Source organism: Ovis aries, chromosome 14 (assembly GCF_016772045.2).
Source record: "Ovis aries strain OAR_USU_Benz2616 breed Rambouillet chromosome 14, ARS-UI_Ramb_v3.0, whole genome shotgun sequence".
NCBI lineage: Eukaryota > Metazoa > Chordata > Mammalia > Artiodactyla > Bovidae > Ovis > Ovis aries.
The window spans coordinates 43,599,696-43,617,259 of record NC_056067.1 but is presented as its reverse complement, the minus strand read 5'-3'; the positions used below and the strand labels follow the sequence as shown (position 1 = coordinate 43,617,259).

Below are 17,564 nucleotides of genomic sequence, written 5' to 3'. Positions count from 1 at the left end.
CAAGTGATCACAAACATGACGCTAAGTGAAACAAGCCAGATGTAAAAGACTACATATTGTATGATTACATTTATGAGCCGATCTATAAAGACAGAAAGCAGATTAGTGGGTGCCTGAGGCAATGGGGAGTGACTGCAGACGGCAGAGACCTGGGGAGGGGGCGGTGGCAATGAAAATACCCTAAAATTGGATTGTGGCGATTACAGAGCTCTGTAAATTTATTAAAAAATCACTGAAGCGTGCATTTAAAACAGGTGAATTTTATGGCATGTAAATCATACCCGGATAAAGCTGTTTTGTATAAAAGGCTCTAGCTGCAGGCCTGGTGGCAGGTGTCCCCTGGTGCTCACTGCTTCTCGCTAATCCTTCTCACTTGCTGGTCCTGGGATTTCACTTTCCTTCTGGAGTTTTAAGGAAGTTGTAGGTTCTGTTTTACCCAGGGTGGGTGGGTGCATCAGCTCTGTCAGCCACGCTACCGATCTTTGCTCTCTTGGGATTCTGGCATTTTCTGCTCCCCGAGGAGGGCTGTGTGTTAATCTCAGGGAAGCAAAAGGAAGAAACACAAAACTGGCTTGGGGAAGGGAGGGTCCAGCCTGGGTGCGAGCTCCACCTGACTCCTGTGGTTGAACCTGGTTCCCTCACCCCTGCTCGAGGACACAGGACAGGTCAGGTGGGGATCATGCCATTCCAATGCCCTTCCTTCCTCCTTCTCTGATGAGCAGGGAGTCCCAGCATGGTGTCAGCCTCAGACCCTAAGTTGGGGCCCTAAAGTGGAAGGAAGAGGCAGTTCTAGACATCACAGGACTCCTGCGACCAGTCTGCTTTGGAAAGAGGTGGGTGGACACCAGGAATTCCCCATCACCCTACTTTCTGGGGCTTACCAGGTGGCGCAGTGGTAAAGAATCCTCCTGCCAGGAGATTCAAGAGACTCGAGTTTGATCGTGGGTTGGGAAGATGCTATGGAGTAGGAAATGGCAACCCGCTCCAGTATTCTTTCCTGGAAAATTCCATGGACAGAGAAGCCTGACGGGCTGCAGTCCCTGGGGGTTTCAAAGGGTTGGACGCAACTGACCACGTGCACACACAGTACCCACTGCTGAGTTCCATGAGCACAGGGGCCTCACGGCCCTATTCCCTGCAGATTCCCAGTGTCTGGCTATACTGGGACTCAATAAATATCTCTAACATAAATGAATGAAAGTGGAAAAGCTGTAAGAACCCACCTCCTTCTGACCAGTGGCCTTCCTGCCCTCACTGACTGTCATCCTGTTCCCAGGCAGGTGCAAGCCGGCACACATTTTGCAAGCCCTGTATATTGTACGTGCCTGATGAGCAGACTTGGTTTAGCCGAGAAAATCCTTTAATTACTGCCGCTACTTCTGGCTGGGTTCTGGGAAGGAACTAATTCGAGCAGCAATCACTCAACCTGAAATATTATGAATGTAATTTCATTATTTGGTCTGCTCCGGTCGCAGGCAGGGGGTTACAATAACTGGTTTGCCGAGTTCCTGCTGGAATGGTAATTAATTTCTCACGCACTTCTGTGCTGACAACCTGCAGACAACTCCTGCCCTGGTACCCAAGTCACTTGCCCCAGCCCGGGCCCTGATTGTGTGTGTCCCACGCTGCTTGTGGCAGGCGGGACTGTCAGTGTGCACAACAAGGAGTCAGCCCCCAACTTCAGTGGGAAACGGTCCCTATGTGAGCTTCAAGCCCAAGGCACACACACACGTACCTCGTGGTTGCACACATATACACTCCTTCACAGGACCGTGAATGAGAGTCAGACACGCACACCATTCACAGAGGTCTCCGTCCTTCACCAGTAGATCTGTGAACAAACCAGACTATGCTGCAACTCACAGGAAAGAAGTGCACCCCACACATCAGCATGGCAGCGTAGGCAGGCACCCCGGCTGGCCCCCCAACACTGTGCGTCTCAGCTCGGAGTGGCAGTCAGTTGTTGCTGTTCAGTCGCTGAGTCATGCCCAACTCTTTGCGACCCCATAGCTGCAGCACACTAGGCTTCCCTGTCCTTCACTGTCTCCCAGAGTTTGCTCAAATTCATGTCCATTGAATCAGTGATGCCATCCAACCATCATCTCCTGTCGCCCCCTTCTCTTCTTGCCCTCAATCTTTCTCAGCATCAGGGTCTTTTCCAATGAGTTGGGTCTTTGCATCCAAAGTATTGGAGCTTCAGCTTCAGCATCAGTCCTTCCAAGAAATAGTCAGGGTTGATTTCCTTTAAGATTGACTGGTTTGATCTGTGTCTTTGGGACCCAAACACCCAGGTTCTAGTTTAGGTACTATTAGTTCCTCGTTATGTGAAATGTGAAGAGTGAAAGTGAAGTCGCTCAGTCGTGTCTGACTCTTTGCAAACCCATAGACTGTAGCCCACCAAGCTCCTCTGTCCATGAGATTTTCCAGGCAAGAATACTGGAGTGGGTTGCCATTTCCTTCTCCAGAGGATCTTCCCGACCCAGGGATTGAAGCCGGGTCTCCTGCATTGCAGGCAGACACTTTACCGTCTGAGACACCAGGGAAGTCTCCTCTTTGTGTAACCTTGTGCAGCTGACTCTGCCTCTCTGGGCCTCAGTTTCCCTCACTGCTGTGAGGCTTCAGAGTAAGAATATTTATAAAGAAGGTCAGCTGCAATGCCTGGCACCCAGCAGGCACCCAGCACTCAGACCAACACACTGCTCACAGCACACTCCCAGGTGGCCCTCCCTGGATGCTACTGGGACACTCAGGTGCCACTCACAGCCCCAAGGCCACTGCCCCGGATGTGGAGCCACTCCGTGACCCTTGACTCCCTGACACTTCTGCAGATCAGTCACCTTCTGGGCGTCCCACCCCAGGTCCCATGCCTGAATGGTAAGGGGTGATCTGGTGGGGCCCCTAAGCTGGGTAGGGGCCCCTCGGGCTCCAGGAGGCCACCATTGATCAGCAGACACCTGGAAAAGCTCTGCCTGGGACTGGCTTAAAGGGAATCTTGCCAAGGCTGCAAAGAGTTAATGAGTTCCTTGTCCGGCAAGGAGACCTACCACCTCTCTGTCCTGGGAGTGACGATGGCGGTAGGTAGCACAAAGAAGGTGGGAAGGGGCAGGTCTCAGCCCTGAGGAGGTTGGGGCGGTGCACAGCCCCTCTCCTTCCAGCCCATCTGACCAACAGGAGGTGCCAAGTGTGACCAACTAACTCTGAAAACACTTTCTAAAATTTGAGCAGCCACTTATAAATCAGAAGAAATGACATAACTGTATGTTACAGATGTCTCGCTTCCTTGAAAGAATAAAAAGGAAGATCTGGCTACCCTGGGCCCACATCCCACACAGAACTCTTGGCTGGAGCTGAGCAGCAGCCCTGCCCAAGAGCCAGGAGCCATCTGTCCCCCTTTCCCCCGAACGCCGTTCCTGGTGGTCTCCCTGGCAGCTCTGTGCAGGGACATACTCTGATGGGCCTGGTGACCCCACTCTATTTTTTACTGACATCCCCACCTCATCCCTTCCTCTTTCTTATCTCCCTCTGTCCCGGGCACGCCCAGACCCTGAGGGCAAGGGGTGGAAAGCACTCACAGATGCTTGTAGCCTTTGGGGAGTTGGGGTGGGGATCCCAGACTCTTCCCAGGCTACTTTTTCTTCCCAGGACCTATGCACATTGAGATATATGAGCAAAATGCGGTGAGGGGTTCACAGATCCAACCCAGGTTGGGAACTGCCTGGACTGAGAGTCACTGGCTAGGGACTGGACCCTTGACCTGTTTTAAAGAAAGAAAAATAGCACTGAGTTGTGTCCGACTCTTGTGAGCCTATGGACTGCAGCCTGCCAGGCTCCTCTGTCCACAGGATTCTCCAGGCAAGAATACTGGAGTGGGTTGCCATTTTCTTCTCCAGGGGATCTTCCTGACCCAGGAATCAAACCCAGGTCTCCAGCATTGCAGGCAGATTCTTTACCAACTGAGCCATGCGGGACCTGCTTTGGGGCACCCAACCTGGGGTGAGTGGGTAGCTTGTATGGGGCCAGCCTACCCTGTAGGTGGTCAGTCTTCAGCACTTCTGAGGAGGGCTGGGAAACGCTGTGGCCAGGCTGTAGGGGTTAGGGAGAGGCAGCCCCCAGTTTCCTGCCTGTACCCCAGACCAGGAGCATGGAAAGACCCCCCCACACCCCGCCAGGGCTCCTCACCTCTCTGTTGGGAGCCAATTAGCTGTGCAGGGGCATCAGAGCAGCAGCTGTTGAGGGCAATGGAACCCATTTATGTTTGGCTGTTTTCCCCATATAAATAGAAAATTTTAAATGAGAGAATTGTCCACCAAGTTTTACCATGATCCAAGTTAAACCTGTAGGTTTCCCTGGTGGGTCAGATGGTAAAGAATCCACTTGCAATGTGGGAGACCCAAGTTTGATCCCTGGGTTGGGAAGATCCCCTGGTGAAGGGAATGGAAACCTACTCCAGTATTCTTGCCTGGGAAATCCCATGGACAGAGGAACCTGGTGGGCTACGGTCCATGGGGCCTCAAAGAGTCGGACACGACTGAACAACTAAACTTCCAAATTAAAACTGTAGAGCCCCAAATCCTGAGGGATAAGCTTTATAATGGAAACATCAGCAGATACATAACAATGAGCTTCTGACTCAGATGAGATCTGCCTAAGTCCCCAGCTTCCTGCAAAGATTTTGGGAAGGACACCCATAGTGACCCTAAAGCCACATGAAAAGTGTCACCATAAACGGAAAGGCAGTTTATGTATACAGCCACCTGGCAGGCAGTGGGGTTCAGGTGAGAGCCCCCACAGAGCCTGGCCAGAGGCACTCAGGTCTCAGCCCACACACAGAGCACCCCTGATGGGCCCGCTGCACCATGGACCCACAGAGGCTTCCAGAACCGTCCTCCAGCACTTCTGTTGTCATAACTACCACCGTGACCTTTTCCAGGTTGGAAAAAAACCCCACAAGAACCACCTGGTGACATGGAGAAATGCGACAATCATAGCAACGGCCCTCGTCCTTGGATCAGGTTCCCGCACAGAACCACCTCTGTGCCGCCCACGTTAGCAGCCTAGGACTTCTGGAAGGTTAGTGGGGCCTGGATAAGCACGTGTTAGGACCTGACCAGGCCCTTCCCATGCTGGCAGCGAAAATCACTGTGTCCCAAGCCCCTCTCCCCATACCCCCTCCCACCGCCCTGAGACTGCAGACCAAGGAGGGCTGAGCAGAGAAACAAGCCAGGTACGAGGCCACCCCTGGAGGCCTGTGCCTTGGGGATTGAGGTCTTGCCCTACCCTCCTGCTCTTCCTGGCAGAGCTCTTGGGCTGAGCTGGGGGTGGGGAGGGGTTGACTCTGATGTCAAGTCAAGTGACCCCACTGCCACTGAAGATGCCTGGCTGGTGAATGGGCACAAAGTGGGGGAGGTGTGGGGTGCATGCCCCACTGCTGCCTGCCCAGGTGAGCTCACCGCAGTGACCCAGACCAGGAGTACTTCTGGGCATCTCACACACAGATCTTGAGCCCCCCTCCTCCCCACTGGGTCCCTCCTATTCATTCTGGGCGGGGCAGATGGGAAAGGGGTCAACCCACACCTGAGCCCCGCTCTGGGCCCACGGAGTAGTGACTCACACTGCAGGGGAATAGAGCCTGATTCACCTCCCAGGTGGGGGCCTGGGGGCTGCGGAACAATCAGCTGCTGTGAAGACACAACCTGAAACCAGGGCTTCCGGGGGAGGCTTGAGCCTCGGAACCTCCAGTCCAGCTCAGGTCGCTCAGCCCCGTCCAGCTCCACCTGGACTGGGACACAAAGGGAGACCCAGTTTCCCAGCTGCACTGTAATTTCAGAAGGGGTCTTTGTGTGGGCTGTATTAACCAAGAAGCCAGAGAAGCCCTCGGGTTTGGGCAGGGAGTCAGGCTGCCAAAGAAATCTGCTGCGTGTCGGCAAGAAATGCCCTTTGAGAAGATGGCAGAAAGACATCAGAAAATGTAAGAACTGCTGACCGTGCCGTTAAGAAGTGGCAGTGGGCGAGGGCTGCAAAGTGAGCCTAGGAAGGGCTTTGCAAGCAGGCAAAGCTGCGTTTGAATCTGGGTTCTGCCACTCTAGCTGCGGGACTTTGGGCAACTGACCTCACCTCTCTGAATCTAAGTTCAGGACAAGGATGCCTGTATTTCACTGGGTGAAGGGAGATGAAGTAAAGGCCCCTGGAGACAGTGCCTGGCGCCAATAAATGATAACTATTACTGGGTTTCATGCACACCGAAGCTTAATTACATTGTCTCATTTAAAAAATTATCATCCTACACGAGTGTAGAGCTCTGTGGTTTTCAAAGCCATCTTTGTCCATTACTTCATTAGAGCCTCACAGTGATCCTGTATTCTATTTTTAGCATTTTACTTTAGTTCCTTTAAAACATAAGTCTTGCTCTTATTGGATACGATTGTCCCAATTTTCTGTTCCGCTCTCCTTCTTAATTTCCCCACCCTGAGGAACCTTTAGCATAATGATGCTGGGACCATCTTCTATTAATATCAATTTTCAGATTACAGTGATAAGATGTCTGTTTCCTAATTTAATTAGGTGATTCCTGTATTTAGTTCCTACACGCTCATTATTTTTCATTTAGCGTCTTCTAAATGCACCAAAGGAAAAGCAAGGCTCTGGCTGGTAGACCTCCAGGGTGTCTTCTAAAGTGGGGAGGGAGGAACCCCGGAAATGGGGCCATATCAGAGAGGCAGGTACCAGGGTGCTGGGGGCTGGGGCAGTGTCTCAGGAGAGGGGATGGGGGCAGAGAAAGTCCTACTCCTGAGGGGCTCACGGTGGGCACCCCTGAGGGAGGGCTAGGTCTCTTACAAAGCTCCCCCCAAAAGCAGACTTCAAAGAAGACTCTGAAACCGGTACCCGCAGGGCCCACCAGCCCCTCTGGGCTCCTGTGCCAACACTTGAAGGCCATGTGATCTTCTTTTAAAAAAATTTATTTATTCGGCTGTGTTCGGTCTTAGTTTCAGCATGAGGGATCTTGGTTGCATCATGCAAGATCCTTTGTTACCATGCACGGACTCTCTAGTTGCCTCATCTGTGCTCTAGGGTACTCGGGCTCAGTGGCTCCATGGCATGTGAGATCACAGTTCCCTGACCAGGGACCGAACCACGTCCCCTGCATTGCAAGGCAGAGCTTAACCACTGGACCACCAGCAAAGTCCCTTGAGGGCTATGTGTTCGGACACATCCCCCTCCCTTTTCTGGCTCTCACTGTCTGATTGCCATGGAGGTCCCATGTCTGCCCCTTCGTCAGTACTATTCTCTGCACAACTCCAGGGGGCGCCCTTCACAGCATAGTTTAAATCAACTCTACGCTGAATCAGCACAGAGCACAGTGTGAGTGGTGCCCTAAGGTGTGCAGGCCCTGCCTCAATGCTCCCACCCCATCAAGGCAGGGCTCAGCCATCATGCCATGGGCTCTGGTCACCCCTGGTCCCCAACCCTCCAACTATCCACACTGACCCGACCAGTTTTCTTCCCTCTGCCAGCACAGCAATAGCTGGGCTGATCCTGCTCATCGCCCGAACTGGGGCACCAGAAGGAACCCCCACTAAAGCCCCTCGAGTTGAGGAAAGGGGGACAGGAAGCCCCGGGGCCACGCTTGGAAGGAGTACTGCCACAAGCATCCTGGCCTCAGTTCTGACTTTGAGAATCCACTGCATTCTGTGTCACGAGGCAGACCCTCCAGAGAACTGAAAACTCAGTTGCTGCTGCTGCTGCTGCTGCTGCTGCTGCTAAGTCGCTTCAGTCGTGTCTGACTCTGTGAGACCCCATAGACGGCAGCCCACCAGGCTTCCCCGTCCCTGGGATTCTTCAGGCAACAACACTACCCAGCATTAATTTTTCTTTTGGTTTTGTGTGTATGCATGCTAAGTCACTTCAATTGTGTCTGACTCTGTGCAACCCTATGGACTGTAGCCTGCCAGGCTCCTCTGTCCATGGGATTCTCCAGGCAAGATTTCATTTCCTCCTGTGGGGGATCTTCCCGACCCAGGGACTGAACCCACGTCTCTGACATCTCCTGATTGGCAGGCAGGTTCTTTACCACTAGTGCCACCTGGGAAGTTCTTCTTTTTGGTTTTACCTAGCGTTAATTTTTCTTCGCTATGGTCAAAGAAAGGCAAGGCGAGGTATGGCGGGTGAGGCAGCCTTAGTGAATCCTGGGCAGCATTTGGTGAAGAGAGTTTGAACACACACGCTTGCAGGTGCATTGTTTAGAAACACCGAGTTCTGAGAGTCCCAGCCGTGCTGATTTTGCAATGATATATTGCCAGCTACTTAACAGGATGGATCACTGCAATTACATGTCACTTCTGATATTCACAGTCACAACAAGGAGGTGTCAGCTTCGCAACGGTTGTAGGAAATATATATGATGTTCCGCAATGCCGTTAGGAAAGGATTTCAGGAGACAGACTCAAGAGGATTCCAATAAAACCCACCTGCCTGGGCAAAGCAGACGGCACCATGGAAACTGGAGGGGCTGGTTCCCCTGGCCAGGGAGGGAGTGTGGGCTTAGGCACCCGGGCTCCACAGGCTGCCCATCCTCTGGCAGTGGAGAGGGGGGAGGACGGCCAGCACACTTCTGGTTATTCCATCACCCTCACATGACTTCCCTGGTGGCTCAGACGGTAAAGCGTCTGCTTGCAATGCAGGAGACCCAGGTTTGATCCCTGGGTTGGGAAGATCCCCTGGAGAAGGGAATGGCAACCCACCCCAGTACTCTTGCCTGGAAAATTCCATGGACAAAGAAGCCTGGTAGGCTACAGTACATGGGGTCACAAAGAGTCGGACACGACTGAGCGACTTCCCTTTCCTTCCACATGCGTGAGCTGTTGAGAGCAACTCAGCAGTTACTCCTATGGCCTTTGGCTTGGTGGCATCTCAGGGTTAAAAGGGTCACACCCAAATAAAGGCAGTCACTGCAGGAACAAGACAAATCCTCTGAGATTGTTCTGTAGCCTTCAGAATTGGCACGGGCAGTAACCATGGGACCAACAGTGAGAGCCACACTTTCTCTGGCCAACACAGCCCTGCTCTAGGGAACCAAAGAAGTTCTGAGTTGATTTCTGAGTCAATTCTGGCTCTGTCAGTTTCCATGAGATATAGGGCACCATTCTTAGCATCTGTCAATCCTAAAGGAAATCAACCCTGAATATTCATTGGAAGGACTGATGCTGAAACTGAAGCTCCAATACTTTGGCCCCCTGATGAGAAGAACTGACTCCTTGGGAAAGACCCTGATGCTGGGAAAGACTGAGGGTAGGAGAAGAAGGAGGCGACAGAGGATAGGATGGTTGGATGGCATCACTGACTCAATGGACATGAATTTGGGCAAACTCAGGGAGATAGTGAAGGAGAGAGAAGCCTGGTGTGCTGAAGTTCAGGGGGTTGCAAAGAGCTGGACATGGCTGAGCGGCTGAACAGCAACAAACACTGAACATGCACTGGGAAGAGACACCCCGGGCTCTGAGTCTTGCCCAAGTCCACTTCACTGCTGCCGCTGAAGGTCAGCATCTTGTCACCTCTTGCGCCCTGGAGAAGGCAATCAAGCAAGCCACAGCTCCCCTCCTCCAGGAAGCCCTCCTGACTCCTCCAGTCGGGACTTTGCCCTCAGGTGTGTGACAGCGAAGGAGTGAGTGTGTGACCTGTGTGAAAGGAGACGCAATGGAGGAGGAGTGGGGCAGGGAGGGAGCTTTCTGCTCCTCTCACCTGTTCCCGCGGTCTGTGAGTCTGCAACCCTGGGTGGAGGAGACGCAGGGCAACTCCACACACCCTGCCTAGCATCTCAGAGGCCATCTGCCCAAAACAGAACACGCGGTCTCTCCTCCCCTCCCCCAACCACTCCCCGTCTGGAGTGTCTCCCTTGATGGGTGGCACCCCAACTCCCCTCTACCAATGCCAGAAACCGGGAGCCAGAGTCACCTTGAAACCCTGACAGCTGCCCTCCTCAGCTTCCCATCCATGTGGTCGCCAACTCTGCCCCAACCTTATGATGCTGCTGAACCACCCTCTCCTGCCCCTGCTGCCTGCCCCAGGCCTCGCCCTCTCTTCTGTCCCCATTCCACCCCTCCCAGCCACTCTCTGCATGCCTGAGGTCTCTTCCTCTGCTGCTGCCCACAGTTCCATGACATGCAGTCGCTGGAGTGGGCTCTCTGACAGCTGCTGCACCCTCAGAATCCCCAGGGCTCCCTGACTGAGCCTGCAGCAAAGGCTTGCGCCCCTGTAGCACTCCAAGGGCTCACGGGAACCAGGGCCGGCCTGAGCCTTCAGCCGTGAGTCTGGGTCCGTAGGTCTCACGCCAGCCCCTGATGTGCTGGGAGCTCTTCTCACACATATTTTCTCATGTGTCCTTGATCCACACTCTGCTCTGGATCTGGACAGGTCGGACCGAGCGAGCATCACTGGTGTTGAGAAGGCAGGAGGTGCTGCAGGCAACAGTTGGTTCCCTACAGATGAATCCCGGCATGGCACGTAACCTCTCTTACCTCAGCAGTCTTGTCTGTCAAATGGTGTAATGGTATTTAACTCAAGGGGTTCCAAAGGTATTAAATGGGCACTAAATACATGTCAAATGTGTGTCTTTGACACACATTTGCTGGGCACACAGTGAGCAACTGGGAGCATTAGCCCCCATCAGTGATGTATGTCTGTGTCCACTCTGTAAGTGGCCACCTGATACAAAGAGCTGACTCACTGGAAAACTCTCTGATCCTGGGAAAGACTGAAGGCAAAAGGAGAAGTGGGCAGCAGAGGATGAGACGGTTGGATGGCTGGATCACTGACTCAGTGGACATGAATTTGAGCAAACTCCGAAAGACAGTGAAGGATAGGGAAACCTGGTGTGCTGCAGTCCATGGGGCGGCAAAGAGTCGTACAGGATTTAGTGACTGAACACACACACACACAGAAAGGGGGACTTCCCTGGTGGTCCAGTGGCTAAGACTCCATACTCCCAGGGGGCATGGGTTCCTAAGATCCTGCATGCTGGGTGGCAGAGCCACAGGGGAAAATAAAACCACATAAAGGGCTTGGCACAAGAGCTGGCATGTGGTAAACTTTTGTTATTATTATTATTATTCCTGGATGCCCTGGAAGTAACACCCTAGGGCTGGTTACGGGCTGAGTCATCAGAGACTGTCTGCACTCAGGGCACCCTGGGCCAACCCTATGGCTGCCTTCCTCCCTGAGCATCCCAGCACTGGCCTCAGTCCCCAGCATCCCCCCCACCCACAGTTCCACGGCTTTGGGAAAGCAAAGAGCCACTTCACTAAAACGCGGGGGTGGCCTGCTTTAACAAAAATCCACTCTACAAAAACCAAGCATTTAAGAAAATAATAATCCACTCTACAAAAACCAAGCATTAAAAAAAAAAAAAATCTGTAGTGTGCTAGTAACAGAATCTGTATCGTAAGGTCACATTTTTGAAAACATATCAACAAATAAGCCAATCCAGGCACTGTTCACTTTGGCTTCACGGGTCACTAACAATGTCTCACCTCATTCCATTAAAACAAAATCCATCCCACTTAAAATAATGTAGAAGAAATGGTACAATTAGAGGATCACGGGGGAGGGAGTTGGGGGAGGGACGAAGCAGGAGGCTGGGGTTAGCGGATGTAAGCTTTTATGTACAGAATGGATGAACACTGAGGTCCTACTGCATAGTACAGAGAGCTATACTCAGCACCCTATGACAAGCCGTGATGGAAAAGAACGAGAAACAAAGCATATGTGTGCATAACTGAACCATTTTGCTGTAAAGCAATAATCCATACAACACGGCAAATCAACTAAACTTCAACTTAAAAAACAAATTTAAAAAAGAACATTGAATGGTGCAGCCTTGATTGGATGGTCTAGGCCAGGGGGGCCCAACCTCTGGGCCACTGACCAGTATCAGTCTGTGGCCTGTTAGGAACCAGGCTGTAGAGCAGGTGAGCAGCGGGAGGCGGTGGAAAGCTTCATCTGTATTTACAGCTGCTTCTCATCGCTTACATTACCGCCTGAGCTCCGCCTCCTGTCGCGTCAACAGGGCTTGAAGCGTCCCGAAACCATCGCCCTGCCCTGGTCCGTGGAAAAATTGTCTTCTATGAAACTGGTCACTGATGCCACTGAGCAGGCAGAGTGCCTGCATGCTTAGTCACTCAGCTGGGTCGCTCTTTGCGACCCCACAGACTGTAGCCCACCAGGCTCCTCTGTCCATGGAACTTTCCAGGAAAGAATACTGGAGTGGGGTGCCATTTCCTACTCCGGGGGATCTTCCCGACCCAGGGATCGAACTCGCCTCTTTTGCATTAGCAGGCGAATTCTTTACCATTGAGCCACTTAGGAAGCCACAGGGTCAGTGGCTAACCAGTAACTCAAAGTTGGGCAGATGTACTCCTCCCCACAGAAGAACACAGGATCACATATGAATTTTTGCCAAAAAAGGGAAAACAAACCTATATCTGATCAACTGCTAAATTTACGTAATTTACAGGGAGTACAAGGGGCAGAAGGCTATGTTGTTCTATACCAAACAGGCACGATCAGCAAAAATCCCAACTGTGGGAAACTTACAGAACCTGTGACCCAGTTTCCTCCAATAAATAGCAAGAGGGAAGCAAAGACATACAGGACATCTCAGAGACTGAGAGAGGCTTAAACGACTCGCCCACCAGTTGTAACACGTGAGCCTTATCCGGATACTGACAAGACAAATTGGAAATAAAGGTGTTTGTCACGTTTGTGGGATAACTAGAAATGTGAACACTGGACATTTGATGAGATTAAACAACTGCTGAACGTTAAAAGAAAGAATTCTTATCTTTTTAACTAAGAAATACATTGAAATATTTATGGTTTTATGGCTTTATGGTTATGCAGGGAAGCAAGGGGGGGAATAAATTAGGACTGACATAAACACACTGCTATACATAAAATAGATAACTAATAAGGACCTCCTGTGTAGCACAGGGAACCCTACTCAATACTCTGTAATGACCTACATGGGAAAAGAACCTAAGAAAGAGTGGATGTAGGCATATGTATGACTGATTTACTTTGCCGTACAGCAGAAACTGACGCAACACTGTAAATCAACTATACTCCAATAAAAAAATTTTTTTATAAGAAATATTTAGGGGACATCCCTGGCAGTACAATGGATAAGAATCCCCCTGCCAATGGAGGGGACACGGGTGGGATCCCTGGTCCAGATGATTCCACACACTGTGGAGCAACCAAGCCTGTGAGCCACAACTACGGAGCCCGTGCTCTAGGGCCTGAGAGTCAAAACCGCTGAAGCCCGTGCTCCTAGAACACGTGCTCCGCAACAAGAGAAGCCACAGCATAACAAGTGCTCACACCACAAGCGGAAAAAGCCTGCAAACAGCCACAAAGACCCAGTGCAGCCAAACTAAACCAGGACGCTTTTTTAAAAAGAAATATTTATGACGGAACTGACTGGCTCTAGTATATATGCTCTGAAAAGAGATAAGTGTATGGGGCTGTGGATGGGGCGCCATTGAGGCTGTTGGGTGCCCGGGATGTGGGGTTCACTGTACTATTCTAATCTACTTCTCTGTGTGTCCCAAGCTCTCCAAAATACAAAGTTCTGCTTTGTATTAAAGGCTGTATATAAAGACGGGCCACTCATAACACACACGTGGAGAGTGCCCTCTGCACCTGCAGAGCCAGCATGATGGGATGTGTTATTCCCAGTTCTGGTCGGCTCTCTTCCACTGTGGGAAGGGGCAGGAGTAGTCTCCTGGGTCAAGACGTGAGTTTCCGGAGGCCTCAGGGCCTGGCAATATTGGAGACATGAAAAACAGTAGGATAGGTAGATTCTCTGATACCCAAGAACACCTAATCTTAGAATGAAGGCAGGTGAACCGGCAGTGATTTATGTTCCAAAAGGTTTGATCTAAAATATAGCAAACATTTTGGAAAATAGCGCTTGGTTTACAGAAGCTGGCAATCCCACAGGGTTGCATCTAATGCACGAAGCAAGGTGAGATTTGCTGACTGGTCTCTGAAAAGTTCAGGTGCTTTTAAGAGCTGGTAGCTGCATGGGAGAAATCTGAAGGACACGCCAGCCCGAAGGGAGCACAAACAGCTAATGGCTCTGTCCGCCTTTCCAAGCTTGTTTCTGCATCTTCACCTGACCACCCTCCCCCTCCCATCTTGGCTAACGCCACCAACAGCGGGTCCCAGACTGCATTCCCAGGAAAGTTTCTGCTTCTGGAAAAAACCCCAGAAGAGCCCGTGGGGAATGTCCTCTGTAGATGCCCCCACCGCCTTGCCCAATCTGGATGGCAGGGCAGCCTCTCACGTCTACATCTCCCACGGCTGAAATTCTGACTTGTCCAGGACTCTTGGGGCCAAACCACCCATGCAGCTGGATACATACACTTTGTAAGCACTGGTTTCCAACAGATAAATGTAATCAAGGTTTATGTGCGCAGAGAAGACAACAGGATGGGATTGTTTCACTTGAAAGATCAGAAGAAAATTGTAACTAATGTTGTGGAAAATTACTTTGATATTGCTTTCTTGGTACCGAATCACAATTAGGCTGCCGTGAGAAGTACAGGGGAAGAATAAATGAATAGTAACAAATCAACACAAACAGCCTGTGTCAGGAACACTTTGCTCAGGGAAAGTAACGTAAGCATTACTTAAAGTTTTACGACTGTGTTTGAGGTGATTTACGTAGAACGTACAGGTGCTACGTCCAGGTGGTCCGGCTCCATTTACAGCCAGAAGAAGGGAGCTCAAAACCCAAGCATGCTCCTCACCTGGGTCTGCCAGGTCCTCGACATCCCCGGCTGCAGGGGGAGGCTGGCCTCAGCTTCCTGTCATCCCGCCTGCCAGTCTACCCACCCCAGAAACCCTCACTGTCCGCTGGGCCCCCACTCCACCAGTGATCGAGGTAATCCGCACGTGTGCACCAGGGTAGCTGTGCAGGCCATGCCAGCTGGCGAGGACAGGAATCCGTGACACAAGAGGCAAGGTCTTTGCGCTGTCAGCTGCTGGAGCACGGCAGGGCACGTGTCGAGGTCACCAGGCAGCGACCCCACTCAGGACTATCACACCGGTCCCCAGAAGACACCACGGGTGGGCACCCAGCCCCAGTGGACACCAAAGACACGCTCGAGCCTTCTCTCCAAGGCTGGTCCCACAGAAAGCAGACAGAGGACATGAGAACCCTCTGCCCACATGTGCCCCAACCGCGCGCACACACCAAGACGTGCAGAGGACACACGGCGCCGTGATCCCCAAGCCGCGTCCGAGAGGCCTTTTTTGGGAGCTTGCTCCCACTCATATACCACACAACTGTGGACAGCAACTCTGAGTGCTCTGGGGGGAAGCGGCCCATGGAGCTAGGTGCTGCTCACAGAGTCGCCGGCCACGCTGGGGCCCACGTGAAGCTGCAAAGTCTCCACAGAGGGACTGGCTCAGTCTCGGGTCTCTGCTTCCACAGCTGGGAAGCAGCCAGACCCATCTTCGACAGCCACCTCCATGGAGGGTCAGGCCCAAGCGTGAGTCAGCACCAGTGACTCACCACCGGCCCCAGGGGGCCCGCCCAATGCTGGGCTGCTTCCGGCTGAAGCTCAGGGATGAAAGAAACGACTCACCAGCCTCTCCCGCCAGGGTCTCCAATAGCAGCTGCCAGGCCCAGCTCTGGCCTCCTGCTCCTTCCGCCTTTCCACGTGGCACCTATGCACCCCCAGGCTGAGTTCAGCATGGATGCAGGCTGCCCTGAGCATGTGAGCCGTGGCAGGCCCTGTGCCCTCCCCACTAAGGGCCAGGGACCCCCTAACACTGTGTCCTGCACTCCTGGGCTGTGGGCTGTAGGCAGGGATGGTGCAGGGGAATGCCTCTGACTAACCCTCCAGCCTCCACGCCCCTTTTCTTCTGTCCATGTCTGGGAGCCCAGGGGTGTCCAGCCATCAAGGACCCTCCCCTAACAAGGCCTCTGGGACCTCTGTTGTAAACACAGGTGCTTGGCCTGGCAACTGTGCTTTCCCCTCACATGATGCCAATGATTCCTGGCTTTGGCCCCAAGCTGGCGGCCCTCCAGGTCGGCTATGCTCTCTGGTGCTCGGCCACGTCCCAGTCAGAGGGGCCTTGCCTGAGCGTCCCTCTCTACCTTCTGTCCACCATGAGGCTTCAGGACCATCCTTCCTGCTCTCCCCTCACTGCCATCCCCACCTCTGCGAGTCCAGTGGGCTGGGAGGCAGCAGGTGGGGAGGCCATCAGGAGGCTCTTCAGCATTTACAAAGCCGGGAGGCACTGAGGCACCCCGACTTTCTTGCCCAGGCTGGAGAGGCTGAACTCGAGAGGTCCCCAGCGCTGGGCAGAGAATCAGAGTCCCATTGGGGAGGCCTGGGCTCAGGGAGAAGTCACTTGTCCTCTGATATCCCAGACCATGTGGGAGAGGACCCGAGAGGTGGTGATTCCCTGAAATCTGAGTTTCACCAGAGGCAACGACCAGATGAGAGAGGGGCAGCCTGGCCATTCTTCCCAAGAGCAGTGCACGGGCCAGAGGTCAGAGGCCAGAACCACATGGTTGGTGGCCTGACCTCAGATACAGTGCCCCCACGCTGCGGCTGGTGACTGGAACCTCTGCCTTGGCCCCGGGGCAATGAGAAGGCCTGCACCTCGGGTGGGAGAGCCGGGTCAAGCAGGCGGCAGGGCCGAGTGCAAGGGCTCACCTGGCGCTGGGTGGGGGGCGAGCTCCGTGGGGTCCTGCAGGCTGATGAAGAGAAGGAGTCCTGCAGCTCCGAACAGCAGGATGGACGAGAACATGCAAGCCAGTCGCATCGTTCCTGCTCGCGGGGACATCCGGGGCTCGCTCGGGGGTCACCTCTCGGGTGCGGGAGGTGCGTTCTTCCCTCATTGTCCACACCGGGCGTCCATCAGGCCAGGTCTACGGAGCAGTGGGGGAGAAAGACGGCCCATCACTGAGGCCCAGGGCCCTGGTCACTGCTCGCGACCAAGCGGAGTCCCTGGCCCCCTCCACCCTTACGTGCGTCCCTTTGGCCTTCTGAAGCCCAAGGAGGTGAAGCCGGTCACCACCTGGGGCTGAGACACCAGCCTCCTGCCAGGGTCTCCTGTATCTGAACCTTTAGAAAAGCCACGGAGTAAGATACTCCCCAGCTCCCACCCAGGAGGGGGACCCTGGTGTGGGCCCTATCACCCACGGCCAGGGGACAGCAGCCACCCCCTGCCCTGTTCAGGCAGGAATCCAGGTCCCTGTGGCTCACAATAGGCCCAGTAGAAGTTCTTGGGCCTGTCTCTGCCTTGGCTCCCGTCTTCAGGATGCTGGGGACAAGGGTCTCCATAGAACCAGAAGCTTTGAGAAGGGGCCTCTCAGGCCCAGAGATGTCAGGGACTGACTGACTCGCCACTGTATCAGCCAGAGCTGTCCCTGCCCCCGACAGACGGAAGGCTGAGCTGGGTGGAATCATAGCCCTGCTGGCTAGTCACACCGACAGGGGCTGAAGTTCCAGCCAGATCATGGTCATCCGAGCTCTGGAAGCGGTCTGGAGCTG

At 53.2% G+C, this 17,564-nt stretch overlaps 1 protein-coding gene across 1 annotated transcript in view; it reads right to left on the bottom strand.

The window, feature by feature from the left end:
* CHST8 (carbohydrate sulfotransferase 8) overlaps nt 1-17,564 on the bottom strand; it is a 141,234-nt gene that overhangs the window by 55,724 nt on the left and 67,946 nt on the right. Inside the window, exon 2 of the mRNA XM_015100550.3 lies at nt 16,725-16,939. Within this exon, the coding sequence (XP_014956036.2) occupies nt 16,725-16,854 (130 nt within the window). The 5' untranslated portion in view covers nt 16,855-16,939. The remainder of the gene's footprint in view (nt 1-16,724; nt 16,940-17,564) is intronic.